Source organism: Tinamus guttatus, unplaced genomic scaffold (genome assembly GCF_059628265.1).
Source record: "Tinamus guttatus ecotype Peru unplaced genomic scaffold, ASM5962826v1 Tinamus_guttatus_pri_ptg000878l, whole genome shotgun sequence".
In the NCBI taxonomy this organism is placed as follows: domain Eukaryota; kingdom Metazoa; phylum Chordata; class Aves; order Tinamiformes; family Tinamidae; genus Tinamus; species Tinamus guttatus.
The window spans coordinates 46,085-73,481 of record NW_028289412.1 but is presented as its reverse complement, the minus strand read 5'-3'; the positions used below and the strand labels follow the sequence as shown (position 1 = coordinate 73,481).

Genomic DNA, 27,397 nt, shown 5'->3' with positions numbered 1-27,397 from the left:
TAAACCAAAAAAAAAATCCAAATTTTGCACTCCTGTAGTATGGGAGCTGCTTCCAGTAAACCACAGCATTTTTTGAGCATTCCTCTGTGAACTCGAGGAAGTAGAAGAAGCCAAACCAGAAATGTGCAGCTGATCTGGAATGAAATTGTAATTCCGAAAAAAGTTTGTTGTTGTTTTTGGGGTTTTTTTGTTTGTTTTCTGGAAAGAATAGTCTGAGAAACGTGCTAGAATTGCAGTGGGAGTCTCTGGAATCATAGAATCCTTAAGGCTGAATGGGATCTCCAGGGATCATCTAGTCCAACCCCCTGCAATTCATAAAGATCCATAGGAATCAGAAACAATACATCATGGTCAAGTCAGAAGTTGCAAGAACTGGTGCAAATCACTGAACTGTGTCCCAGGCTCTGCACAACAGAGGACTGTGTTTGAAATTAACTGTTAAAGCATCTGGAGCTTGCAGGGAAGTGGATGGTCTATATTCCATAAATGATCAGCCTAAGAGATGATTTTTGGTAGTTTTCTTGGAAAGAGGAGTGTGTAAAAGAGCTGGAAATCTGGATGTTCTTCAGATTTAGTGTGCTGGAAGCAAGGAAACCACAGGAGAGAATTGAAAACCTGAGAGAAATCGCCTGGGAAGTGATATCTCTTCACTGGGGCGGCAGCAGCTCAATAATGTGTATAGGAGCGGGAACTTTTCTGGGGCACTCAAACAGGATGGCAATGAGCCGAGATTGATCTCTCTGATCTGCTGAGGAAATACAGAGGCAACCCTCACCCCCTCAGTCTAGTAGCTGTATGATTTTCACTTACAAAGGTCCACCAGTCTTTGTACACATCGTTTTTTTTTATCAACCGTCAAGGCTGGCATTGGACTATTTTTGTGTACTCTACATTATAAAACGTGCTGAACAGCATATGTTCAATGCAAACTGGCAATGTGTAAGGCAGGAGATAAAGCACAATTAGCTTAGAGTGCAGCATAAAGTGAGTTCACAAGGGAGGAGACTGAAGTCCATTTCTATGTGCCTTTTGTGAAGTGTTTTGTGGCACATTTAACTAGAGCTCAAACAGTATTGCACGGAAGTGAAATCCTTCCAAGCATACAGATCATTGCATGACTACTTTAGTTTTGTAATGTATATTCACAAATTCTTTAAAGGTAAAGCAAGACAATGAAATAGATGAGTTAATGGATCTCATGCAGCATGTCTGATAATTATTAACTGTGGTTTAAAGCCTTTTATTGCGCTCCATCCTGCACTTGAGCAATCACTGCCCTTCATAACTTTGCTGTCTGGAAAATGAGGTATTTTAGTGCTGCACACTGAAAACTTCTGCTGCTAGGGTTGAAAAAGAAGAAAAAGGAGGTTGGAGGCCTTTTGCCCACACCAAATTACTGTGCATGGTGGTTTTCAGTTGGGTGACTGGTGCAATAGAATAACACCTGCATTGCCACAACTAGGCAGTACCTTCTCTGGCCATTTTTGCAGCTAAAATACAACTTTGCTGTATGTTTTCTTTTGTCTGGGTGAGGTTAACTCAAGGAACTACCTATAGCTGTTTCACCAACTCTGAAATGAAAGAAACGTCTTAGATCTTGCATTTGCTGTTAAAAACACTGCTGTTTTCTCTGGAAATCAAAGTTAAGGCTGTTGGGATATACATCTATCCTAATATAAAATATAGAGATACCTGGGAAACAACGTTACTGTGAGGCAAAATAGTTGAGAAAAAATCCCGTGCTCACTTACAGGGTTGAGTTTACCTTGTTTGTTGTAACAAGGGAGTTGCTTGTCTTCAATACTGCAGTTACTACCATATAATACCTTGCAAGTGCCCTGAAATGCTTTTTGCTGGTAAAGAACTTGGCAGAATGAATGTTCAGAGTCGTCCTTATGGTGATTTTTGATTCTTGCGGTGCTCTGGAGAATGATGGGGTTTCTTTGCAATGCCAAGCAGTGAAACTTAGCACAGTCCCCCTGCATCCTGGTACTCTTCTGTTGCTTGCATAGTGTGCTTAGGTTATGGAGCAACGTTCTCACAAATTACTGCTGATGTAGAGAAGCTGAGCCTGACACAATGTATTGCAGCAGCGTGAGACTGCTCTGTAGACAGGGTTTTTTGAGGCCATACATGGCTGTTATTTCCTAAATGGCTCTGTGGCAGTGTGCTGCAATAATGTGCTCCCGTGTGCTGTTGCAGTGCGTTTTGAAATAGGCCAAAAAGGGGCATGCAAAAGGGGCAATGTGTACACACTTCACTTAGGTAGCTTGAATATGGGTTTTCTAGTGGTCTTTATTCCTCTAAGGCAAATAGGAGGTGAAAAGGGGTCTGTAAGAGTCCTTTAGAGAAAGTCTAACCGCAGAACTCATGTGGAAGGGCCTAGTTTTCAGGCGCAGGATCCCAGTAATTTATAATGGAAACAGTGTTTTTATCAGTTGCTCTGCAGAAAGTGCTGTTGTTTGTGGTACGGATGTTTGTGATACAGCTGTTTTCGCTTAGCCAGGGACATATGCAGTATTAGAGAAGGGGAGCATGACCTAGGCATTTTCTGATGCAAACATCTGTTCTCACGTAGAAAGAGGACAAATTTCTGTAAAATTCACTCCTACTCGCTGTACTAAAGTACACTTTATGGAAATTATGCCTAGGAGAAAATGTCACTAAGTCCTTCCGCATTCAAATGAATTCTGTGAGGTTTCTTAGTGTCTTGAAGTGCCTTTTACATGAGCAAGAAAGGAGGATTGGAGAAGCGTGCAGGAGCACGCAGCTCTGCTTTAGCCTTGTTCACACTCGCTTTAATGGCAATACTTGTGCAGGGCTTAACAGGAACAAGGTTAATCAAACACAGAGGGCTTATGAAAGGAGTTTCTGTGGCAGTACGTTGTAAAATCCACAAATACCAGTCTTAATCTACTGGCTTCTAAGGAACAAACACTCAGGAACCATTACATCAGCTATCTGCATAGGTACATTAACCTTTCCACCTAACCTGCGTGCTTCTTCTGCAACCCAGTTGCTTTGGGTTGTTCTCCCTCGCAGACTCGCTGAAGATACTACAACATGTCAAGTCATACCTCAAAAAAAGAAAAACGATTTCTTTTTACCTCAGAATCCGTTGCTGAAGGTCATTCTGGTAAGCAAAATCCTGATCCAAACTCTCCTTTTGTTAAATACTTGTACTGAAGAACGCTGTGTGGTGAAAGTGAAGTCATTTCTACCCTAATGGAGAAAAGGAAGGATCGATCACTTATTTTTATTAGACATCAGAGTCGTTTCCTTGTGCACTTTAAAGAATTTATTTGTTTGGTATGCTATATAATCAGGGGTTATACTTGAATTTTAAACTTTTGCTTGAGAGAAGCGTGGGGAAGTCTTTTACAGGTAGACTTGCAGTTGCAGCATATACTGGACGTTGATTTCTTTCGCAATTCTGTAAGGAGAATGACTTTCTGGCTATGTCTATAAAAGAGGATCATTAGTTTTGGGCTTCTGAAATGTTTGGAATATTATTCATTAATTTTAGTCACAGCTGCATTCCAGGTAATGCTACAAGATTAAATGTGCTTCTTTCGTCGCGTTGCTGTTCTTAATACAAATTTCTATATGCCCCAGCCTGTGAAAAATAGTCCCCTTTCTGGTTCTCGGCCTGAAGCTTTATGTGCTGTTCCTTTTATTTGTTTATATTTTTAAGGCAAAGACGTTGTCAAAGACACAGATTTTTTTTTTTTTTGACAAAAACATTTCAACAATGTTGATGGACTGGAGGAATTTTGAACTTCCATAAGGAACCCTATGGCTGAAGCTTGCTACAAAGGTAGTAATAGGTCCCATTATTATAACCTTTACACGACATATATTTTAATGCTAAGATTGAGAAAAAAATGCTTTTGTCTGCAACACTGCTTCACCGCAATAGAATGAAAGCCAAAAAGCCAACGGTGGGAAGGTCGTGGTGTTGTCCCACGCTGAAGATTTGCAGCTGCGTTTGTCGCTGTGTATCTGTTTTTTGCAGTGAACCTGCTCGTCGTTAGGTGTGGCGTGTTCTGACACCAGCTACATGACTCACCCCTGCGTCTGCACAGCCCCTGGGGAGCACTGCAACACCTGCAAAGCGAGCGCAGCTCCCAGCCTGGTCGCTGGAGCTGCCTCCATCTCGTTTGCTTGGTGCAGCTGTGCTCTGTGTTGCAACGGGGCGCAGAGCTGGAGGGAATAAAACCGATGGGTTCGTCCAGGTCACGCTGTCCCTGCTCGAGCATCAGAGCCCGTCGTGTGAAGCTGTTTCTTGACCTGCAGAGCTTGGTTTGCCACAGGGTGGTCGACAGATTTGCAGATAACAGGCTGGGCAACAACAGGGCATTGCTGATTTTACAGCAGGCTCTACAAATGACTCCTAAGTCTGAATTTCGACCACAGCTCCTGTATTTTGCGCTTTAGTCTTCAGACCGTAGTTAGTTTTTATCCAGGTACAATGTTTTGTACCCAGCTGTGCAGTTGTGTGGCTAAACCTATTCTGGATTTTTTTTATTTTTGTAGTGAAGGTTAATGCCTCTTTCTCATTTTGGGTCTACAGATCCAATCATCAAAGGTATATTTCTGAAGAAATCCTATGGATTGCTTTTACCTGGTTCACTTATCAAGATGAGACAGAGAACCTCAGTTTGTACCAAGATATATATCATTAACTTCAAAGAATCCAAATGCCCTTCTGAAAAGAAAATAATGGTATTCTCAGTTTTTGTTTGGACAACAAGCAGTTAATGGCTAAAGAATATGTAAAACCTATTTTTCTCTAATGCTTTTGTCCATAAAATGCTTTTTTTCCCTTTTATTCTGTCTTGTCAGAAATTTTACTGTAAGAACTTGTGAATGGCCGGTGCCTTGTTGTCCCTGAGAATATCTGCAAATTCTCTAAACTCAAGTGAGCTGAATTGTAAGACTGTTAAAGCATATGTCTTTAGGTAATGTCTCTTGTGATCCAGAAAAACATATGGGATATGAGATATATGAGATATCAGAGGTCCCCGCAGAAGGTAGTGAAGGGATCAACAGTCCTGATCTCTGGCTGTTATAAAATGCATATGCTGTTGCACACAAAGTGCACTACAAATTTTAAAACAAAGAGGGGAAGAAGAGAAACCCCCTACCAAAGGGACTTCTCCTTTATTGAAATGAATATTTCAACATTGCTTTCACTGCCCTTTTTTTCTCTCACCTTGGAAGCTGCTGGGCCTTGCTGATGACAGATTGACTTGAGGGGAGTGAAAACACACATTACACACATAATGCATACATTTCAGAGCTGAGATTGTTAAAATTGAGTCTTGGCGGTTGCTTTTGCAGATGTCTGCTGCCCACTAGAAAGGAAATTTTATCCCAAAATTATTTTTTGCTTCTCACAAGAAGAAATGTTATGCCTTTCTTATTTTTGTTCTTTAGATAAGATGTGTGACCAGATAAGCGATGCTGTTCTGGATGCTCATCTTGCCATTGATCCAGATGCCAAAGTTGCCTGTGGTAAGTACAGTGCACAGATTAACTAAGTCCAAGCAACTAATCTATGCCGATTTAACATTCTCTGTTCCAAGACAATTGCTGGCAGTCAGCAATTCCAGAGACAAGAGGCCAACTCTGGCATCCTATCGGAAGGAAAAGCAGGAAAGAAAGCAGCAAAAACATGGACAGGAAAAGGAAACAGGGAGTATTCCATACAAGTTAAAAATGAGCAAATGTATGGTTGAAAGGGCTACAGATAATGAGGAATACAAGAAAACTAGGGAAGAAGAGAATTGAGGAAAGATATATATCAAGGCATGTTTCTTGATATAGTTAGCAAACTGTGTTAATAAAACTTAAAATCCGGAAGTATTGAATGCGTATTTATCCTGCCTTTAGAGAAGCACGGTGAAGCTGTTGGTTCACAGTAAGATGAAGTGCACAATTCATTTGAATGTGACTCTCATTGCACTCATTTACCCTTTCTTTGGGACTTTGTCTTAGGGCTTTACTTTATAGAGACATGGTCGCTGTGCAACATCATCTCTTCCAGATGCTAAAAACATGTCATTAGAGGAGAGCACAGCTGCCAGTGGGACATGGACACTGAGAATGGGAATATTTCTAAATGAGAGTGTTCTTAAAAAGTCACCTGGATGCAAAGCCATTGCTTTCATAGAAGAAGCTGTAACTCTCGGGACAGAGCTACAGATCAGAGGACTAGCTGCATCCCGGGAATACAATCACATGACATGTGGTCAAAAAACACCTCATGCGTTCCTTGGAAGCATAGCTGTGAGCGGTGAGAAGTGGAGAGAGGGCTTAACGTCTCTGTTTGACTCAGGAAAGCGTGTATTTGGGTATTGCATGATGCTTTGAAAGCGCTAAAAGCTGAAGAGCATCTCAGAGGAGAGCTACAAAACTGACAAGGATGGAAAAACATGTTTTAAGAGATGTGAGAAGTAGGATCAGTTTGTCTTACTAAATGGAATACTATGATGTGACATGATTATTTATGTAAATCCCTGATTTTTGTAGCCTGTTGGGGAAAAAAACAGCAAAACTTCTGACTGGAGTCAGAAAACTCAAATTACCATTAAAGCACAAGTCTTCCTAGTTGCCTAGGCACAGATTTTACTTAAAAAGCAATGAGTTGGAGAGCAGAGAGTAGTTAGTCCACCGAGTACAGGGTTTACTTTGTGAAACTTAGCATCTTGTGTAGAATTTCTGCTGTCTCACACAAGGCTCTAATCTGCAAAAACATTAAAAAAATAAAAGCATTAAAGAAATGCTAAGCCAGTAGTTTACAAAACTTTGAAAAGCAATTTACAGAGGTTTTGAAATGAGGTTCTATCTATCGGCAGAGACAAGTATCTGTAAAATTCTGTGAATTTTATTTTCTGCTTGATCTTCGTCACCAACCAGCTTTGCAGGTTCTGGTCTGAGCTGCTTCCTTGCAGCAGGACAGAGCTGGACTGTCAACGCGCTGCCAACATCGTGTCAAGCAGTAGGTACAAGTGGTAACAAGCAGAAGACAAAATAATTATTCTAATTCTTCTGTGATTAAGCAAAACAAAATGCTCTTTGGAAATAAAAAGCGCTTCCTAGTGTGTCCGCTGAAGAGAGATATAGCTAACCAGCTACTACTGGAGTATGAAAAAAAAGGCAGAAGTTTTTACCTATTTTTCAAAATGTTCTTTTGGAGGATTTAAACCTGTAAGAAATAAATCTTTCTAAGAACCAAAAATCTTGTGTGGTAACTTTCCCTTGGGCAGAACAGCTGGGGGTGTTTCCTGTAGTACTTAAACTTGAAATGAAATCGCATAAGCAAGATGGTAACTGTGTGGTGAGAGTGGTGGATGAAACTCACTGTAGACTAATGCAAAGGGAGCAATCTGAACAAATACGGGGAAATGTTTGGAGATGATTGCAGCCACTCACAAGTGAGGGTTTGGGGTTATAATAAACTTACGTTTCTGTGAAAATGGCCAGTAGCAGTCAAAAACACACAAAATGTTAGGTATTGCTGGGAAGGGAATGGAGAACAAAACAGAACATCATTAAGGCCTTGTATAAATCCATTCTTGCCTCTGTGTTGAATACTGTATGCAGCCTCTTCTCCTTTTCCTGTTCCAAAAAAAGGCTGTATTAAAATCATAAAAAGTATGGTGAAGAGCGACAAATGTGGTTATTGTCATAGAATGGTTTCCAGTGAATGGCATAGGCCTCTTCAGTCTAGAAGAGGAGGAATGAATTAGGTATGAAATACATATATAGGGTTATGTATGTTTTACGGATGTGGTAACTAGAGAGTAATTGTTACCTGTAAAAAGGAGCAAGCTGATAGGACGTTTGTGGGCTGGGTGGGCATTTGGAACAAACAGTATGTCATAATTTGCACAGAATTTGTAATGAAATTGTGGAGCTTCTTGCTGCAGGATGCTACGAATGCTGGAAGTGGTCAAATTAATGTAGCCATCTATCAAGTACTATTAATGCCAGCTGGTAACAAATGTTTCTGCTTTATGTTTAGAAATCCTCGAACTGAAATTGCTGGAGACTGGGAAAGCGTTTGGAGAGATAGTGCTACATACATGACCTGTTCTTATGGCTCACTGGGACATTCGTTACTGGCCACTGTTGAGATAGAATAATTGAGTTAGATGGGCTCAGTTATCATCAAAACAACAGCAGTTTTGATGATCTTTTTGGGTAGAGAGGGATTGCATAGAGACCTATATGCATACTAGGGCGTTGCTGTGAGTTCCCCTGTGGCTACTCAGTTGTTTATTGAACCATCCTTGGAAGCTGATTAACTCTAAATCTTTCTTCCACAGAGTGTGTAGCAAAAACTGGAATGATTTTGCTTTGTGGAGAGATTACTTCTCAAGCTATAGTGGATTACCAGCAAATTGTCAGAGATACCATTAAGAGGATAGGGTATGATGACTCTTCCAAAGGTGAGTGAGATCCTTCATGTGTTCCTTCTCAGGTCTGTTCTGCACACAGTCATAGTCATGTTTTTAAGCTTTGATGTGGCAACTTGCAGGATTATACTGAGTATCTAAGTTCAAGAGGCCAGATTTCAACTAACAGCTCAAACGTGTCCATGTCCTGGATATCCTATGATAAAAATTTGCTCATGTTATTTGCTTCCACTGACAATAGAAAATAATGCTGGCATAAGAAACTTGAATTTAAGTCTTGGGAAATATGAAAGCATTAGAAGGCTTCTCTGGCAATTTGTGAACTTTTCAGTGTTCAGCTAATTTTCTAATATTTTCTTCACTAGGATTGGACTATAAGACTTGTACAGTTTTAGTAGCTTTAGAACAACAGTGTAAAGACATCAAGCGTGCTATCTCCCACGGCAAGAGTGATGATGACATTGGAGCAGGGGATCAGGTAATGGGACTTTTTTCCATAATCAAATTAGTACAAACATGAACTATTGAATTTGTAGTGGATAAGAATGAAAGGCCAATGTGTATGTTAAATTAAAGAATTTATGGCCAAACACTGCCCAGTCTGTTAATCACAAGTGCAAAACTGTGGTCCTCACTAGTTTCTACAAGACTGGCTTTGTCTGTTTCCAGTGGTCCTGCTGGATAGTGCTGCATTTAAACCTTTTATCTGTAGGTGGCGGTGCTGGGCTTTCAAATCCTTAGGGAGTCTGGGTTTTGCTTCTCAGGAGACAAATGTTTTTGCAGGGTTTTTGTGTGTGTGTGTGTGTTTTGGTCAGAAGTGTGGAGAGGGCTGAAAAGGCGCTTTTTTTTTTTTTTTTTTTTGTGAGCTCTGTGTCTATTAAGTCTTTAGAATAGAGTCTTAACACAGAGATATTCTTGGGAACAGACCCCAGATTCCTGTTAGAGAGCACTGCCCTGCATGCAGATGCATAAATGATATTTTAAGGTGGCTATAGAGCATAGCGAATCCTGGCTCCCTGTTGCCGCTGTCTCTTTCCGAGCTTGGATAGTTTTAGACCAAGTGACAAAGACAGACACAGAAGTGGAAACAGACTATGGCAATGAGTGGCTTTGGTTCATGCTTTGTGTTTCAATGCAGGGTTTGATGTTTGGCTATGCCAGTGACGAAACTGAGGAATGCATGCCCTTAACAGTCCTCCTGGCACACAGGCTGACTGCGCGGATAAAGGCCCTGGGCCGCAGCGGAACGTGGCCCTGGGTTAGACCAGATGGGAAAACACAGGTTCGTAAGGAAGGTGCATATACAGGAGCTCATAACGTTGATGGGTGAGAAAGAACAGAACAGATTGACTCTGTCGGCTACTAAATCAGATTTTTTTGTTGTTGTTCAAAAAGTGGTGGTGACAGTTTTATATTTCAAGGTGGGATGAGTATATTAAAGTGCACTTGTATATAACAAGCATAGTTTGCTTAAGCTGTTCTATCAGTGTCTTAACAGTTTTCTTCAGAATAAGGCTTTTTTTTTTTTTTCTGTTTTTCTCCTGGGGATTAGGATGACTGATAAATTACTGTCAACCAGCTATTTTTAAAGTTTTGTTTAGTGTTTTCCCAGATATGTTTTCCAGGAGCGTGTATGGAGACTGTGCTATGTTTTCTCAACTAAAGCATGCCTCTTCTTTTGTTAAACCTCATACTTGCTATATTTGATCTGTGGCCAGAGCCACTGACAGCTGCAGAGCTGAGTGGATAAATCCGTGTGCTGCAGTTTGGCAGTCCCTGAGGCTGTAAATCCTCCATCTTCCGAGCTGTGAAATCTGTAGGAATGGGAGGGAAATCTATACATGTGGCATTTTTGGGACAGCAAGGTGTTTTATTCTTAATTTCTCTTGCATTACTGGCAGTGAACTGCATCAACTTCTATACTGCTGCAGCTGTGGCTGTGCAACATGTGGTGTGTCCCAAGTAGTACTTTTTGTCAGCAGGGCAGAGAACATGTGGATAGACTGACTTTTGTGTGGTGTAACTGTCTAAATCTTTCTGAGAGATGGAGAAGTTGAGAGGTTTTCCTTACCTACAAGAACACCTGTATTAAGGATAGAAAAATGCTAGCACGAATATGCGTATCTGTAAATGCCTGCACCTACACTGCTGTTTCCAAAGGAATGTTGCTTTAGACAGATGTCATTTCTTTCTAGACTTGCCATGCACAGATCAGGATTATACTGATGCCTTATTGTCAAAGGGCAGGAAATGATCTCCGGATTCCATTAATCAGAGTGGAATCCAGCTCAGATCGTGTCAGGCATTCCATTTAATTTCAATTGAGTATATCAGTATCAAGAGTAGAGGAACTATAACTAAAGTTTTCATGGTGAGATTTTAGAGGAACTTAGGAGAAGGGGCAGATGTGGCAGAGATACTAATTTCCTATGACTTTAGTGTCTGAAAGTATGAGATGCTGCATAGGAGAGAAGCAGGAAACACTCCTGAGAGGAAAATTTCAGCTGCAGCTTGAGTAGGCACCACAGACAGCTGTCACAAGACATAAATCTGTAAAATGCTGGGTAGTTGTGGCATTCACAGAACAACTTGCTTTTAGGCTACTGTGGAATATTGGTTACAGCCCAGCATACCATGCACTGCAGTTACTCATTTTATCCAGGTCTTCCAAAACATATTTGGGTCTTACTTTGAAGATCCCCTGCTTGAAGTTATGTTAATGTAGGCAAACTGTGAATGGTTTTAGCATCTGACAGATAAAATGACAGGCTTCTGTAGCTTTCCTACTGTTGTTTTGCTTCTCAGTGGCAGTATATGTATACTGTCCTTAACTCCATTTGGTAGAGGTTCTACGGTACTTTCTGTTATTTTTCTTGTAGTGCTTGTAAGCATCAGCAACAATCCAGCCCTTTCATCCTATTTCCATTTTTTAGTTTCTGTGAAAGAAATGTGAGGTTCATTTCTTCAGGTTTCAACTGCTGTTCTGCCTGAAGGAGAGTACCATGAGCGTGTTCTTGACCTTGGAAAGTCGCTGCTCTTCTTTCTTTTCCAGGTAACAATGGAATACAAGGAATGCAACGGAGCAGTGGAGCCCATCCGAGTGCACACGCTTGTGATTTCAGTACATCATGCTCCGGATATACCTCTGGAGCAAATACGGAAGGAGCTAATGGAGAAAGTTGTTAAAGTAGTAATTCCAGAAAAGTACCTTGATGAGCACACGATTTACCACCTCCTTCCAAGTGAAAAGTTTGTAGATGGTGGTCCTAAGGTATGGTACAACCTTAGGTAGGGGACAGCTTGAACACACTTGGACTGTGCTTTATCATGTGCATCTACATATTCTCCTGCACAAAAGTGCAATGAATTGGTACACCTTTAATTAAGATAACCTACAAGTTTTTAAGGATGTTTCAGTCACTTCTACTTGAGATTTCCCATTGGGCGTCTGGGATCTAAACTGAAGCTCTATCTGCTTGAGCAGCCAATTGTAGAAATACTTGATTTTTTGTCTTGCCTAGAAGATACATGACCAAAAATTTGCCCTTAAATTGGCCCTTAATTTATATACTAAAGTGCATGACTTGAAGCATCTCTTTGCTTTCCCACTAAAACTAAAAAAAAAAAATCAAAAAAATTTAAAGAATATATTCTGAAAGCTGTAGAACTTTCAGTGAAGTCTGTATATAAAGCCTTGCTGCTCATTGGAATTTGACACGTGTTCAGCTATGCAGTTGCCAGCAACTGGCAAGCACTAGGCAAGTAGGGAATTGCTGTGGAATGGTAACAAAATTGGCTATACAAAACCCTCTCATTCTGTGTGAAATCAATGAGGAACAAAAACTACCAGATGTGCTTATGATCACAGTGGGATGATGCAGAGATGACATAGACATCTCTGACATAGAGAGCTGGGAAGAGGAAAGGAGAGGCACTTGTGGCACAAGTGAACATTGGGTGAACTCAGCTCTGATGCTAAGTTCCTTTGTGCAGGACAGCACTGAGCCACAGATCTATGAAGTCCTCTATTCCCTTCTCCTATTTCTTTTGTAAGTGAAGGCTGCTAACCTGTTAGGTAAGAAGTGTTTTAATTTTCAGCAAGGCTTTTGCTCCCATAAACTCTTGGCCTCAACCAGGTGTTACTGGCAGAAATCATTGTCCAGTAATCCACAGGTCATGTTTCATGATTGAGGATTTGAGGAGAAAACACTCTTTGTAGTAATTATAGGTGTTTCCCATTCACGTCAGTTTTCAAATGTTATTGCAGTAGTGATAGCTTGGCACATTTCTGATAGAAATTTCAGTGAAGCAGACAACATTCATTTAACTGTTGCACGAGAAGGCAAGCACTGTGAACAATCAGTGATATCTGGAAAACCCCAAACAAAGCTCCATCCAGTAACCAAGAATGGGCTTGGGTAAGCTGTTGTGTCTCATGACTGCATCCAACTTTTTGTCCCACAGTGCGATGCTGGGCTGACTGGCAGGAAGATCATTGTTGATACCTATGGAGGCTGGGGAGCCCATGGAGGGGGCGCTTTCTCTGGAAAAGATCCTTCCAAAGTCGATCGCTCTGCAGCATATGCAGCTCGCTGGGTGGCAAAATCTCTGGTGAAAGCTGGTCTCTGTAAAAGAGTATTAATCCAGGTACGTGCAACAGGAAAAGTAATCCATCCCTGCATTGGGCTCTTTTAGCTTCATCCTCACTTCTACTTCCAGCAGCTCCTGTGACCCCCGCACCTCATACAGTGTGAATTCATACACACTCGCTGCACTCCAACCCAGCACATCACAGACTCTCAGGTTGCATAGTCTGATGTACTGGGTGTACAGGTTAGCTGCAATTTAAGTACTTTAAGATTGTATTTGAAATTAAAATTAAATTACTGTGGGTTCCCTACAATATTATTAATATACTAATACTACTATACTAGTATTACTAATGTACTACAATGTAAAGTGTAGCTGAAAACAGAATTCGTTGTGCAAGATCTGTTAAAACAAGAATAGATTTCTTCAGTCCTGACTTTTCAGAATAAATGCAGTTCCTTCCTTTATGTATGAATATTTGGGACTACTAAGTAAAACAAATGTAAAGACGTGTTTTGCTGGTCCTCAGACAGTTTCACTGTGAAATGCCAACAGAAAGTTAATGCAGAACAACTAAGTTTGGCTTGGCTTCTTGCAGTGGTATTTTGTGTGCTGCTTCAGTAAAAGGTAGCCATAACTTATCTTTTGCTGCAGGGTTGTGCTCCGTGCCCTTTACTTTCCCATGGACTAGAAACTCAGTAAATGTGTTTATGATCAGTGACATAGTACCCAGACATCCCCATTAGCAACAAGGCCTCCTGCTTAGGTATTGTGCAGATGTTCGATTGCTTCTCAAATGTAAAGTCTGGAGTAAGACAAGGAAGGGGAGTTTGGGAAGAGGCATGGAACAAAAATCATCATTAGCAAAGGGCCGGAAGCTTTGTTTTCTGAGGGAACAGAAGACAATTTGTTGGTATGCACATTCTGATTTTTGAATCCACACATAGTTCTTGAGTTAGGTGGGAATGTAGTTATCCAGTACTTTTCAGAGACTCTCCTTAAATATCTGAACCTGCTTCTAGACACAGCAAAACTGATTTTGTTAACAACAAACTCTGGACATATCTAATCTTAGCAATGGAAATAAGAAACAAGAAGAGAAGATGGCGAGAGAGCAGGAAAGAAGAGATTGAGTGAAGTGGCGTAAGGTTGGATGAAAGATTAACAAAAACAAAATACATAGAATTTGTCTGAACGGAATTGCCATGTAAGTCTGTTTCCAGCCCAGTCATCACCATGTGCTGGAGTAAGACAAGCTCTGCCTCTCCTGAGGCTAACAACTGAGCTGGCTTTGCTATGATTATTATTTCTATACTAACCAGCTTTTGGTGCTGAAAGAGCAAAACGGATAATACAGGGAAATACAGACTGATTAACTGTATGTTATCACAAATACCATGTGGGTTTATTTAGTATGATAAAAAATTACAAGCTTCTTTGTTAATGAAAAACATGCATAACATGATACCAAAACTAGCTAGTGGAAATGATTAGGACAGTGTCTGACAAATCAGTATTTTGTTACTAGGAAGTATATAATAAGAAGTGAGCCATCTGGACTATTACTTCTTGATACATGTAGAAAGCAGAGACAATGAGGAATAACAGAATCACAGAATGCTTAGGGTAGGAAGGGACCACTAGAGGTTGTCCAGTCCAAACCCCCTGCACGTGCAAGGTCATCTAGAGCGTGGCACAGGTTTTTTTTTGACATGGCCCATTGCGAGGCGTCCTATTGTGAGGTCAAGAGACACCCATTGTGAGGTGGCCCGTTGTGTGGCGGCTCATGGTGAGGTCACGAGAGGCCCATTGTGAGGCAGGCCATTGTGAGTGCACAAGAGCCCCATTGTGAGGTCACGAGAGGCCCATTTTGAGGCAGCCCATTGTGAGGTGGCCTATTCTGAGGTCATGAGTGGCGTCCCTTTGTGAGTGCACAGGAGGCCCTTTATGAGGTCACAAGTAGCACATTGTGAGGCGGCCCATGGTGAGGTCACGAGAGCCCAATTGTGAGGCCACGAGAGGCCCATTATGAGGCGGCCCATTGTGAGGCGTGCCATTGTGAGGTCATGAGAGGCCCGCTGTGAGGTGAAGAGAGGCCAATTGTGAGGCGGCTCATTGTAAGGTCATGAGTGGCCCATTGTGAGGATGCCGATTGTGTGGTGGCCCATTGTAAGGTCAGAAGAGGCTCATTGTAAGGTCAGGAGAGGCCCATTGTGATGCAGCCCATTGTAAGGTCAGGAGAGGCCCATTGTGAGGTTACGAGAGGCCCATAGTGAGGCAGGCCATTGTGAGTGCGCAAGAGGCCCATCGTGAGGTCACGAGAGGCCCATTGCGAGGGAGCTCATTGTGAGGTGTCCCATTGGGGTCAAGGGAGGCCCACTGTGAGGTCACGAGAGGCCCATTGTGAGGCAGGCCATTGTGAGGCGTAACATTGTGAGGTCAAAGGAGGCCCAACGTGAGGTCAAGAGAGGCCCATTGTGAGGTCACGAGAGGCCGATTGTGAGGCAGACCATTGAGAGGCTGACCATTGTGAGGTAACAAGAGACCATTGTCAGGTCGCAAGAGGCCCATTATGAGGCGACCCATTGGGAGGTCAAGAGTGACCCATTGTGAGCATGCCGATTGTGAGGTGGCCCATTGTGAGGTCAGAAGAGGCCCATTGTGAGGTCACGAGAGGCCCATTGTGAGGCCGCCCATAGTGAGCAAGAGGCCCATTGTGAGGTCCCGAGAGTCCCATTGTAAGGTCAAGAGCGGCCCATTGTGAGGCAGGCCATTGTGTGGCGGCCCATTGTGAGTGTGCAAGAGGCCCATTGTGAGGTGTCAAGAGGCCGATTGTGAGGCAGCTCGTTGTGAGGTGTGCCATTGTGAGTTCAAGAGAGGCCCATTGTGAGGTCAAGAGAGGCCCATTGTGAGGCGGCCCATTGTGAGTACACAAGAGGCCCATTGTGAGGTCAGAAGAGGCCTGTTATGAGGTGGCCCACTGTGAGGCGGCCCATTGTGAGATCACGAGAGGCCCATTGTGAGGTGGTCCATTGTGAGGCGGCCCATTGTGAGGTCACAAGAGGCCCACTATGAGGCAACCCATTGTGAGGCCACGAGAGCCTCATTGTGAGGTCACAAGAGGTCCATTGTGAGGCGGCCCATTGTGAGATCGTGAGAGGCCCATTGTGAGGTGGCCCATTGTCAGGTGGCCCATTGTCAGGCAGCCCATTGTGAAGTAACAAGAGACCCGTTGTGAGGTCATAAGAGGCCCATTATGAGGCATCCCATTGTGAGGCGTCACATTGTGAGGTCATGAGTGGCCCATTGTGAGGATGCCGATTGTGAGGTGGCCCATTGTGAGGTCAGAAGAGGCCAATTGTGAGGTCAGAAGAGGCCCATTGTGAGGCGGCCCATTGTGAGACGGCCCATTGAGAGAGCGCAAGGGGCCCATTGTGAGGTCATGAGAGGCCCATTGTGAGGCGGCCCATTGTGAGGTCACGAGAGCCCATTTGTGGGGTGGCCATTGTGAGTGGACAAGAGGCCCATTGTGAGGTCACGAGAGGGCCATTGTGAGGTCAAGAGAGGCCCATTGTGGGGTCACGAGAGGCCCATTATGAGGCGGCCCATAGTGAGGTAGCCCATTGTGAGGTAACACGAGACCCATTGTGAGGTCAGGAGAGGCCCATTATGAGGCGGCCCATTGTGAGGTCACGAGAGGCCCATTGTGACGCGGCCCATTGTGAGGCAGTCCATTGTGAGGCAGCCCATTGTGAGTGCGCAAGAGGGCCATTGTGAGGTCACGAGAGGCCCATTGTGAGGCTGCCCCTTGTGACGTCACGAGAGCCCATTTGTGGGGTGTCCATTGTGAGTGGACAAGAGGCCAATTGTGAGGTAACTAGAGGGCCAATGTGAGGTCAAAAGAGGCCCATTGTGACGTGACGAGAGGCCCATTATGAGGCGGCCCATTCTGAGGCTGCCCATTGTGAGGTAACAAGAGACCCATTGTGAGGTTGCAAGAGGCCCATTATTTGGTGCCCCACTGTGAGGCGGCCCATTGTGAGGTCATGAGTGGCCCATTGTGAGGATGCCGATTGTGAGGTGGCCCATTGTGAGGTCAGAAGAGGCCCATTGTGAGGCAGCCCATTGTGAGGCGGCCCATTGTGAGTGCACGAGAGGCCCATTGTGAGGTCACGAGAGGCCCATTGTGAGAGAGCTCATTGTGAGGTGTCCCATTGAGGTCAAGGGAGGCCCGCTGTGAGGTCACAAGAGGCCCATTGTGAGGTCACAAGAGGCCCATAGTGAGGTAGCCCATTGTGAGTTGGGCCATTGTGAGGTCACAAGAGACCCATGATGAGGCAGCCGATTATTAGGCGGCCCATTGTGGGTGCGCAAGAGGCCCATTGTGAGGGCGCAAGAGGCCCATTGTGAGGTCACAAGAGGCCCATTGTGAAGCAGCTCATTGTGAGGCGTGCCATTGTGAGGTCAAGAGAGGCCCATTGTGGGCCATCCCATTGTGAGGGGGCCCACTATGGGGTCAAGAGAGGCCCATTGGCAGGTCATGGGAGGCTCATTGTGAGGCAGCCCCTTGTGAGGCAGCCCGTTGTGAGTGCACAAGACGCCCATTGTGAGGCCAGGAGAGGCCCATTGTGAGGCGCCCATTTGTGAGGCATCCCATTGTGAGGCCAGGAGAGGCCCATTGTGAGGCGCCCATTTGTGAGGCATCCCATTGTGAGGTCAGGAGAGGCCCATTGTTAGGTCACGAGAGACCCATTGTGAGGCAGGCCATTGTGAGTCGGCCCATTGTGAGTACGCAAGAGGCCCATTGTGAGGTCACGAGAGGCCCGTTATGAGGCAGTCCATTGTGAGGCAGCCCATTGTGAGGTAAGAAGAGACCCATTGTGAGGTCAGAAGAGGCCCATTATGAGGCAGCCCATTGTGAGGCGGCCCATTGTAAGGTCAGGAGCGGCGATTGTGAGGAAGGCCGTTGTGAGGCGGCCCATTGTGAGTGTGCAAGAGGCCCATTGTGAGGTCTCAAGAGGCCGATTGTGAGGCAGCTCATTGTGAGGCATGCCATTGTGAGTTCAAGAGAGGCCCATTGTGAGGTAAAGAGAGGCCCATTGTGGGCCGTCCCATTGTGAGGGGGCCCGTTGTGAGGCGGCCCATTGTGAGGTCACGAGAGCCCATTTGTGGGGTGGCCATTGTGAGTGGACAAGAGGCCAATTGTGAGGTCACTAGAGGGCCATTGTGAGGTCAGGAGAGGCCCATTGTGAGGTCGCAAGAGTCCTATTACGAGGTGGCCCATTGTGAGGCAGCCCATTGTGAGGTAACAAGAGACCCATTGTGAGGTCAGAAGAGGCCCATTATGAGGCGGCCCATTGTGAGGCCGCCCATTGCGAGGCCACGAGAGCCTCATTGTGAGGTCACGAGAGGCCCATTGTGAGGCGGCCCATTGTGAGGTCGTGAGAGGCCCATTGTGAGGTGGCCCATTGTGGGGCAGCCCATTGTGAGGTAACAAGAGACCCATTGTGAGATCGCAGGAGGCCCATTATGAGGCGGCCCATTGTGAGGCGGCCCATTGTGAGGTAACAAGAGATCCATTGTGAGATTGCAGGAGGCCCATTATGAGGCGGCCCATTGTGAGGCGGCCCATTGTGACTGCGCAAGGGGCCCACTGTGAGGTCATGAGAGGCCCATTGTGAGGCTGCCCACTGTGAGGTCACGAGAGCCCATTTGTGGGGTGTCCATTGTGAGTGGACAAGAGGCCCACTGTGAGGTCCCGAGAGGCCCATTGTGAGGCAGGCCATTGTGAGGCGGCCCATTGTGAGTGCGCAAGAGGCCCATTGTGAGGTCACGAGAGCCTCATTGTGACGTCACGAGAGGCCCATTGTGAGGCATCCCATTGTGAGGTCATGAGAGGCCCATTGTGAGGTGGCCCATTGTGAGGCGGCCCATTGTGAGGTCATGAGAGGCCCACTGTGAGGTCACAAGATGCCCATTGTGAGGCGTCCCATTGTGAGGTCACAATAGACCCATTGTGAGGCGCCCATTTGTGAGACAGCCCATTGTGAGGTCAAGAGAGGCCCATTGTGAGGTGGCCCATTGTGAGGCGGCCCATTGTGAGTGCACAAGAAGCCCATTGTTAGGTCGCAAGAGGCCCATTATGAGGCGGCCCATTGTGAGGCGGCCCATTGTGACGTCACGAGAGGCCCACTGTGAGGCAACCCATTGTGAGGCGGCACATTGTGAGGCCACGAGAGCCTCATTGTAAGGTCACAAGAGGCCCATTGTGAGGCAGCCCATTGTGAGGTCATGAGTGGCCCATTGTGAGGTGGCCCATTGTGAGGCGGCCCATTGTGAGGTCAGAAGAGGGCCATTGTGAGGTCAGAAGAGGCCCGTTGTGAGGCAGCCCATTGTGAGGCGGCCCACTGTGTGTGCGCAAGGGGCCCATTGCGAGGAAGCTCATTGTGAGGTGTCCCATTGAGGTGAAGGGAGGCCCACTGTGAGGTCACGAGAGGCCCATTGTTAGATCATGAGAGGCCCATAGTGAGGTAGGCCATTGTGAGGTGGGCCATTGTGAGGTCACAAGAGGCCCATACAGAGGCAGCCCATTATTAGACAACCCATTGTGGGTGGGCAAGAGGCCCATTGTGAGGTCACAAGAGGCCCACTGTGGGCCGTCCCATTACGAGGGGGCCCATTGTGGGGTCAAGAGAGGCCCATTGGGAGGTCATGGGGGGCTCATTGTGAGGCAGCTCATTATGAGGTGCCCCATTGTGAGTAAACAAGAGGCCCATTGTGAGGTCAGGAGAGGCCCATTTTTAGGTCACGAGAGGACAATTATGAGGCACCACATTGTGAGGCGGCCCATTGTAAGGTCACGAGACGCCCATTGTGAGGCCTCGAGAGCCTCATTGTGAGGTCACGAGAGGCCCATTGTGAGGCGTCCCATTGTGAGGTCATGAGAGGCCCATTGTGAGGTGGCCCATTGTGAGGCGGCCCATTGTGAGGTCATGAGAGGCCCACTGTGAGGTCACAAGATGCCCATTGTGAGGCATCCCATCGTGAGGTCACAATAGACCCATTGTGAGGCGCCCATTTGTGAGACGGCCCATTGTGAAGTCAGGAGAGGCCCATTGTGAGGTCACGAGAGGCCCATTGTGAGGTGGCCCATTGTGAGGTCACGAGAGGCCCATTGTGAGGCGTCCCATTGTGAGGTCATGAGAGGCCCATTGTGAGGTGGCCCATTGTGAGGCGGCCCATTGTGAGGTCATGAGAGGCCCACTGTGAAGTCACAAGATGCCCATTGTGAGGCGTCCCATCGTGAGGTCACAATAGACCCATTGTGAGGCGCCCATTTGTGAGACGGCCCATTGTGAAGTCAGGAGAGGCCCATTGTGAGGTCACGAGTGGCCCATTGTGAGGCAGGTCATTGTGAGGCGGCCCATTGTGAGTGGGCAAGAGGCCCATTGTGAGATAAGGAGAGGCCCATTGTGAGGCAGCTCATTGTGAGGCGTGCCATTGTGAAGTCAAGAGAGGCCCATTTGTGGGGTGTCCATTGTGAGTGGACAAAAGGCCAATTATGAGGTCACAAGAGGCCCATTATGAGGCAGCGCATTGTGAGGCTGCCCATTGTGAGGTAACAAGAGATCCATTGTGAGGTCACAAGAGGCCCATTATGAGGCGGCTCATTGTGAGGTAACAAGAGACCCATTGTGAGGTCACAAGAGGCCCATTATGAGGTGTCCCATTGTGAGGCGGCCCATTGTGAGGCGGCCCATTGTGAGGTAGTGAGTGGCCCATTGTGAAGATACCGATTGTGAGGTGGCCCACTGTGAAGTCAGAAGATGCCCATTGTGAGGCAGCCCATTGTGAGGCGGCCCATTGTGAGTGCACAAGAGGCCCATTGTGAGGTCACGAGAGGCCCATTGCGAGGGAGCTCATTGTGAGGTGTCCCACTGAGGTCAAGGGAGGCCCACTGTGAGGTCACGAGAGGCCCATTGTTAGGTCACGAGAGGCCCATAGTGAGGTAGGCCATTGTAAGGGGGGCCATTTTGAGGTCACAAGAGGCCCATTATGAGGCAGCCCACTATTAGGCGGCCCACTGTGGGTGCACAAGAGGCCCATTGTGAAGCAGCTCATTGTGAGGCGTGCCATTGTGAGGTCAAGGGAGACCTATTGTGAGGTCAAGAGAGGCCCATTGTGGGCCCTCCCATTTTAAGTGGGCCCATTGTGGGGTCAAGAGAGGCCCATTGGGAGGTCATGGGAGGCTCATTGTGATGCAGCTCATTGTGAGTTGCCCCATTGTGAGTGCAAAAGAAGCCCACTGTGAGGTCACGAGAGGCCGATTGTGAGGCAGCCCATTGTGAGGCGGCCCATTGTGGGTGGAAAGAGGCCCATTGTGAGATCCCGAGAGGCCCATTGTGAGGCTGCCCATAGTGAGGCAGCCCATTGTGAGGTAACAAGAGACCCATTGTGAGGTCGCAGGAGGCCCATTATGAGGCGGCTCATTGTGAGGTGGCCCATTGTGGGGTCATTAGAGACCCATTGTGAGGTGGCCCATTGTGAGGTCACGAGAGGCCGATTGTGAGACCCCTATTTGTGAGGGGGCCCATTGTGTGGTCAGGAGATGCCCATTGTGAGGTGTCCCGTTGAGGTCAAGGGAGGCCCACTGTGAGGTCATGAGAGGCCCATTGTGAGGTAGCTCATTGTTGGGCGGCCCATTGCGAGGTAACAAGAGACCCATTGTGAGGTCGCAAGAGGCCCATTGTGATGCGGCCCAGTGTAAGGCAGGCCATTGTGAGGTCATGAGAGGGTCATTTTGAGGCATCCCATTGTGAGTGCAGCAGGGGCCTATTGTGAGGTCACAAGAGGCCCATAGTGAGGTGGGCCATAGTGTGGCGGCCCAAGAGGGCCATTCTGATAAAACGAGATATCATTCTGATAAAACGGCCCATTGTGATATAAGGAGATGCCCATTGTGAGGCGGGGCATTGTGAGGTCACGAGAGGCCCGTTGTGAGGCTGCCCATTGTGAGTGCATTTAAGGCCCTTTGCGAGGTCCAGAAAAGCCCGTTGTGAGGAAGATGAGTGATGGATGCAGAGTGGTTTACATTGCTTAATCACATTCCAGCAAAATGTGTATTCATCTGAATTTACCGTAAGGAAGAAAAACAAGTGCGTGTCACCCACAGTGCTACATTGTACACCATACAACAGGAGAATTATATCTTGGAAAAGGATTGAATGATCCAGGCAAATACATTTCAGGAGAATCTGTCCATGCTGTGCTGTTACTTTGATAACTACTTTATGAAAAGTAGTTTTTACAGTTTCATCTTGAAAAGTACATGGAAATATTGGGGCCAATTCCCTCAATTGCGTAGAAGTAAATCAAACTCTGTAAAAAGCAGTCTTTTACAGGACATCTTAGGAAAGCTGATATATTTGAAAGGGAAGGATGACTTGATTGCTATATATAGATATTTATGTGTGGAGGACTGTCAGTGAAGAACTTTGGATTTTTGCTGGGAAAGATGTAGAAAAAAATGGTGGCTAGAAGTTGGCTTTGTCTTACAGATAAGTTATATTAATCTTTTAATTAATTTTATTTAATCGTTTAATTAATTAAACTTGTAGGGGCATTTCTCCAGCTCTGAAGAAGTCCCTGCACGGGCAGAGGCAAAGCCAGTGGGTCTGATGGGCTGGGAAGAAGATCAGGGTCCCAGTGGGCAGTGACTGGGACACACGAGGACAGAACAAGAAAATGTTGCAGTTTGTGGCAGTTTTTCACCGTGACTGTAGATAGACAGTGAAACAGGGTGGCCTAATATTCTGTTTCTTCCTGCCTTCATCTGAAGTACTCAAGGTGGACCAAATAATGGTGCTCTGGAAAGGGGGCGTGAGTGCTTTAAGAAGATGTAAACATTTTTCTCATCTTGTCCTATATAATTTTTCTCCACCTCAATGAGAATATGAAATGTTGACAGAGCTCAGACCTTCCTGTCTCAGGAGTATGGGGTACTTGGATCTAGCTGAGATAAATGATGCAGCATGGCAGTGTCTGAAGATGATTGGAAAACATCTCTTTTTCTTTAAGTCATGTCATTTAGGTCAAATACTTGTCCTAACTGATCATTCTCTGAAGAAAAATGATAATTTTCTGAACTAAAAGACATATAGCATGTGCACGTCTAATTTTGTTTATACAGAAGAAAAAAATGCATATGAAATCTTCCCCTGATAAGCAATATGCACGTCTCTCTTTGCTTAAGCAAAATGTAGCAAAATGTTTTAACTGCTTCTGGGTTTTGTGCAATGCCCTGCAGCTGTCATATGCTATTGGTCTCAGTCACCCTCTTGCAATATCGGTGTTTCATTATGGCACGTCAGACAGATCGGAGGAAGAACTGCTCGAGATAGTACAAAAAAACTTTGATCTACGCCTTGGAGCTATCATAAGGTTTGTGCATCATTATTATTTACTGAATAATTTGTATTTCTAGTGTTCTCTTAAACAGTAATATTAAAGATCATGGCTCCTAACTTGGTTGATGACACCTTCATCCTATGTCTGTTTTATCTACTCTTGAAATGCACCCAGTAAAAGATACAAAGTCAGTTCTAAAATCTGCTTACAAAATGTTTTGAATAAACCAGAGTGGTCTAAATTATATCATGTAACATCTCCCAGTAACCATAGAAGAGTGCTGCTTGCTTTGCTTGATAAAATATAATTAAAATTTAACACTGACTGTACTTAGGCTTTCCAAACTGCCTGGTAACAGTATATAAGGCTTCTGCCTTATCTGGTGAGAATTCAGAATATTGCTCTAACCAAGAGGTAAGTATGGGCTCCCTACCTCTGATTTTTAGTTGGAAATAGTGTATGAGACAACTGTCATGTGATGGCAAGATACTGGTGCCCTCACTTCACAAGCAGCCCCGCTAAAATCAGTAGGACATTGGGGTTCAGTAATTTGGCCTTTCCGTTGTACAGAGGCTGAATATTGACCTATGGAATTAGTGACAGGCTGGTGTTTGCTCTTGCTTTTCTAGAGATATTGGTCATTTGCCAAAAATAGAAAACTTCTAAGTAACTTTTTTTTTTCGTGAGATGAAAAAAAAAAGTCCTGGTTGTCCCCTGTTGTCACAGAGTCTTGTGTAGCCCATTTAAAGTAAAGTAAGTAAACTTAATTCAAAATGAATTCAGATGTTTTAAATTATCTTTTAAACCTCTGGAAGCAAGTGAAATATTGTGTGTTTTTATAAAAACAAAACAAAAATCCCACTGTGGTATGAACTGTCCTGTAACGAAGGTTCAGTTGGGATTAGAAATGTATAAGCTACTGGGGCTGCCCTGTAGGCAATAAGGACAAGAAAATGCAAAGCTACTTAAACTGTCCCCTGCAGCCAACCCGGCTATATTATTTCGTTATTTCTGCAGCTGAGTAAGCAGATGCTTTAGATGGACATAATCCTTGCATTTAGGGAAGCATGTGGGTTACCATTTGCTGAGAGAAAATGATTTCTTGACTGTGTTCCACCAAACTTGACAGGCCGGGCTTCTTGCACGTTTCATGACATGTTCTACTAGTGGAGAGAAACGTAGTTTTCTCCATTAAGGAGGGACCCATACTGAGTTCGTCCTTATTAAACGCCATAGAATGGACAGGAGAACTCAAGCCTGAGGTAGATGTCCAGAAGAGATTAAATCCTGCACAGAGGAACCAGGTTGTTGCTTTAGGCTATGCTGTTTTTTAAACTCTTTTGCTCCAGAAATGCTGGCATAGATGTTAGCAGCTGTCTTATTACTGGAAGAAACTGCTTGCAAAGGTTCATTTCTCTCTTAAATTCAGAGATATTTATTAATATACTTCTAGCCTACCCATTCCACATGAATCTTGAAAATATTTGCCAATATCTTGCAGAATAGGAGGTGTCTTTTGTTCTTTAAAAAAGGTGGACATTTCTTCCAATCAGTAAAATTTTGCTAGTGAGGCCAACCTTTTCTGCTTGCCTTTAAGAATGTTTTCTGAACATACATGCTGAGAGTAGGGCTGATATTTCTTTTTATGTCCTGGAATAATGCAAGGGATTATGTTGATTTCCACTACTAGGTAATGTTTTACAAGTGTTTTTGGTTTAGAAGTATAACCCGAACTCTGCTTTTGTAATTATAAACATTATGTATTGTAATCATAACACCGTTAAGTTATTTCTGTGGTGGCTCCCAGGTGCTTTCCTTGATGTGGTGTGCTGAAAAGAATGTTGCATTTTTCAAGTACATTACCTCAGCCATGCAAGTGCTGAAGGGAGTAAGAAGAGAACAGGCAAAAACAGTAGCTTATTGTCTAGTGACCATCTCCTTGTTAAACTTTACCTCATAACCTTTAAAACTTCTTTGAATGGTACCAATTCTAATCAGCGAAGCACCAAAGTGCTTCAAGCTGTTCTGTTGTTCATGTAGTCATCACTCAGATTTTTGGTGCCTTTTTTGTTAGGGGCAGGTACAATTGACCTTAGTAGTCATTGCAGCATGTGCTCATATGACACCAAATATTATTCAAAACAAGACCTAGCTACCGTTCCTCACGTTATGCCTAAGTGTCCCTCGAGTGCAAGAATGTGCAATTTCTTCACCATCTGAAAATGGATTTTCCTGTATTTGTTCATCTTTCCTTACTTTATTATTCCTGAGTCATTTTTTTTTTCTCACCACCAGCTTTAGGTATTAATCAGCAACTTTAACTGGTAACTCAAAACATATTAACAAAAAGAAGAAAAGCCTCAAAATGTTCAGGCTTTGCCTAAAAAAAAAATCTGGTAAACACTCGTGGCTAGTAAGGCAGTGCAGCTGCAATCCACTGCATTATGCGGACAAAAAAGTAATAAACATGACTTACCTCTTCATTATTTATCTAGTCATAATCAGTGTTAAGCCCTGTTATAATCAGTGTCTTTGTCTGTCTATATAAGCAGCTTTAAATTTCTAGTTACTCCGGAATCAAACAACTGGTGTCTGCGATTGGACTGGTAATCCAGGCAGCAAATGTAAATATCCTTTTAATTAAAATTCTGGAGGAATTCATTCTGTGTGTGAAAGTGCTGTTGGATGATTATCTGTCCTCTAGATAATCATCTCTGGCTGCTTCTTTTGAGATCACCATCATCACGGCATAGCAACATGGTAAAATAAAGTGGCAATAACGCAGAGCACCTTGAGGCTTGCACAAGTTAAGCTGAATTTTATTGCATTTTCAATGCTTCTGTATTTTAATGTTTATAAAGGTTAACTGCATACCTATCTCATCTCTGAATAATTTGAAAGAAAAAGGTAACTATTTCTTGTTACTTTAAATTGAAACCATTAACCCATTATGTTTCCCACTATAAATTTAGGTGATTCTGCAAGAAAAGCATGTAGTTAGCAACATTGTGGATACATAATGTCTTTCTAGCAGGGATAATACTGGTTATTCCCCTGATATCATAATATACATTGGAGGAAAGTTAATTAAAACTTCTATCCTTTTTCTTTTCATGTAGGGAGCTGGATTTGAAGAGGCCGATGTATCAAAAAACGGCATGTTATGGGCATTTTGGAAGAGAAGAGTTTACATGGGAGAAACCAAAAAAACTTGTGTTTTAGACTTTTCAGAATGTTTTGCTTAGTTGATAACTTTAGTAATTGGGTTCAACGTTAAGCTTCATGAAAAGACTCCCTCTGGTCTTCTTTAAATGACGTTCTGTAGCTAATAGATCTTTGAAAAATTATTTATAATTTCCTACTTTTGTAGTGGCCTGAACTGCATACCCTCCATCTAACAAACCCTTGGTTTTGTCTCTGTTAGGAGAGTGAGCAATTTAGGCCTCTGGCTGTGGTCAGATGTTAAATGAGGAGCGGGCTGTGGAAGTGACTCCTGTCCTGCCAGGGAAGCCTCGTGCTGCTTAGTCAGGTAACTTAGTCCAGCAAGGGTGCAAATCCTCACTGTACTTCTTTGAGCTACACCTTTTGTAATGGTTCCTCTGACCCAGAAAATTAGTAAAAACACTGCCCATTGTAACCCTAATATGCATTAGCAGTGGGGTAGTGTTATCTGTTTGCCTTTTTTCACTTTAATTTTGTAAGCAAATCTCTGTGAGAGCTGAGGAATTCTTTCTCAGAGCATTTCTACAGAGGTGAAGTCCTTTCAAACTGAAATTTTCCATGTTCATCTGCATAAATTGGAACTGGTTGTGTAAAGTGTGAATTAAATAACATTCAGCCAGTTCCGAATGTAAAGACTTTTTGTAAAAAACACCTCAGAGGATATGACCTTCCCCTGATGTTCTGGCTGAAAGCCTGAAAGAGACACCGTTCAAAATAACCTGCCTTTTCTTTGAGGACTGTGGAGGGATTAAAAG

General features: G+C 44.4%; 1 protein-coding gene across 1 annotated transcript; it reads left to right on the top strand.

The window, feature by feature from the left end:
• The first annotated feature begins 3,063 nt into the window (after positions 1-3,063).
• LOC104581196 (S-adenosylmethionine synthase) lies at positions 3,064-26,658 on the top strand. The gene is made up of 9 exons (XM_010228759.2): positions 3,064-3,136; positions 5,440-5,517; positions 8,334-8,456; positions 8,789-8,901; positions 9,562-9,705; positions 11,476-11,694; positions 12,888-13,070; positions 23,320-23,453; positions 26,540-26,658. Exons 1-9 carry the CDS (start codon positions 3,064-3,066, stop codon positions 26,640-26,642), a joined length of 1,170 nt encoding a protein of 389 aa, XP_010227061.2. The 3' UTR covers positions 26,643-26,658.
• Positions 26,659-27,397: the final 739 nt, after the last annotated feature.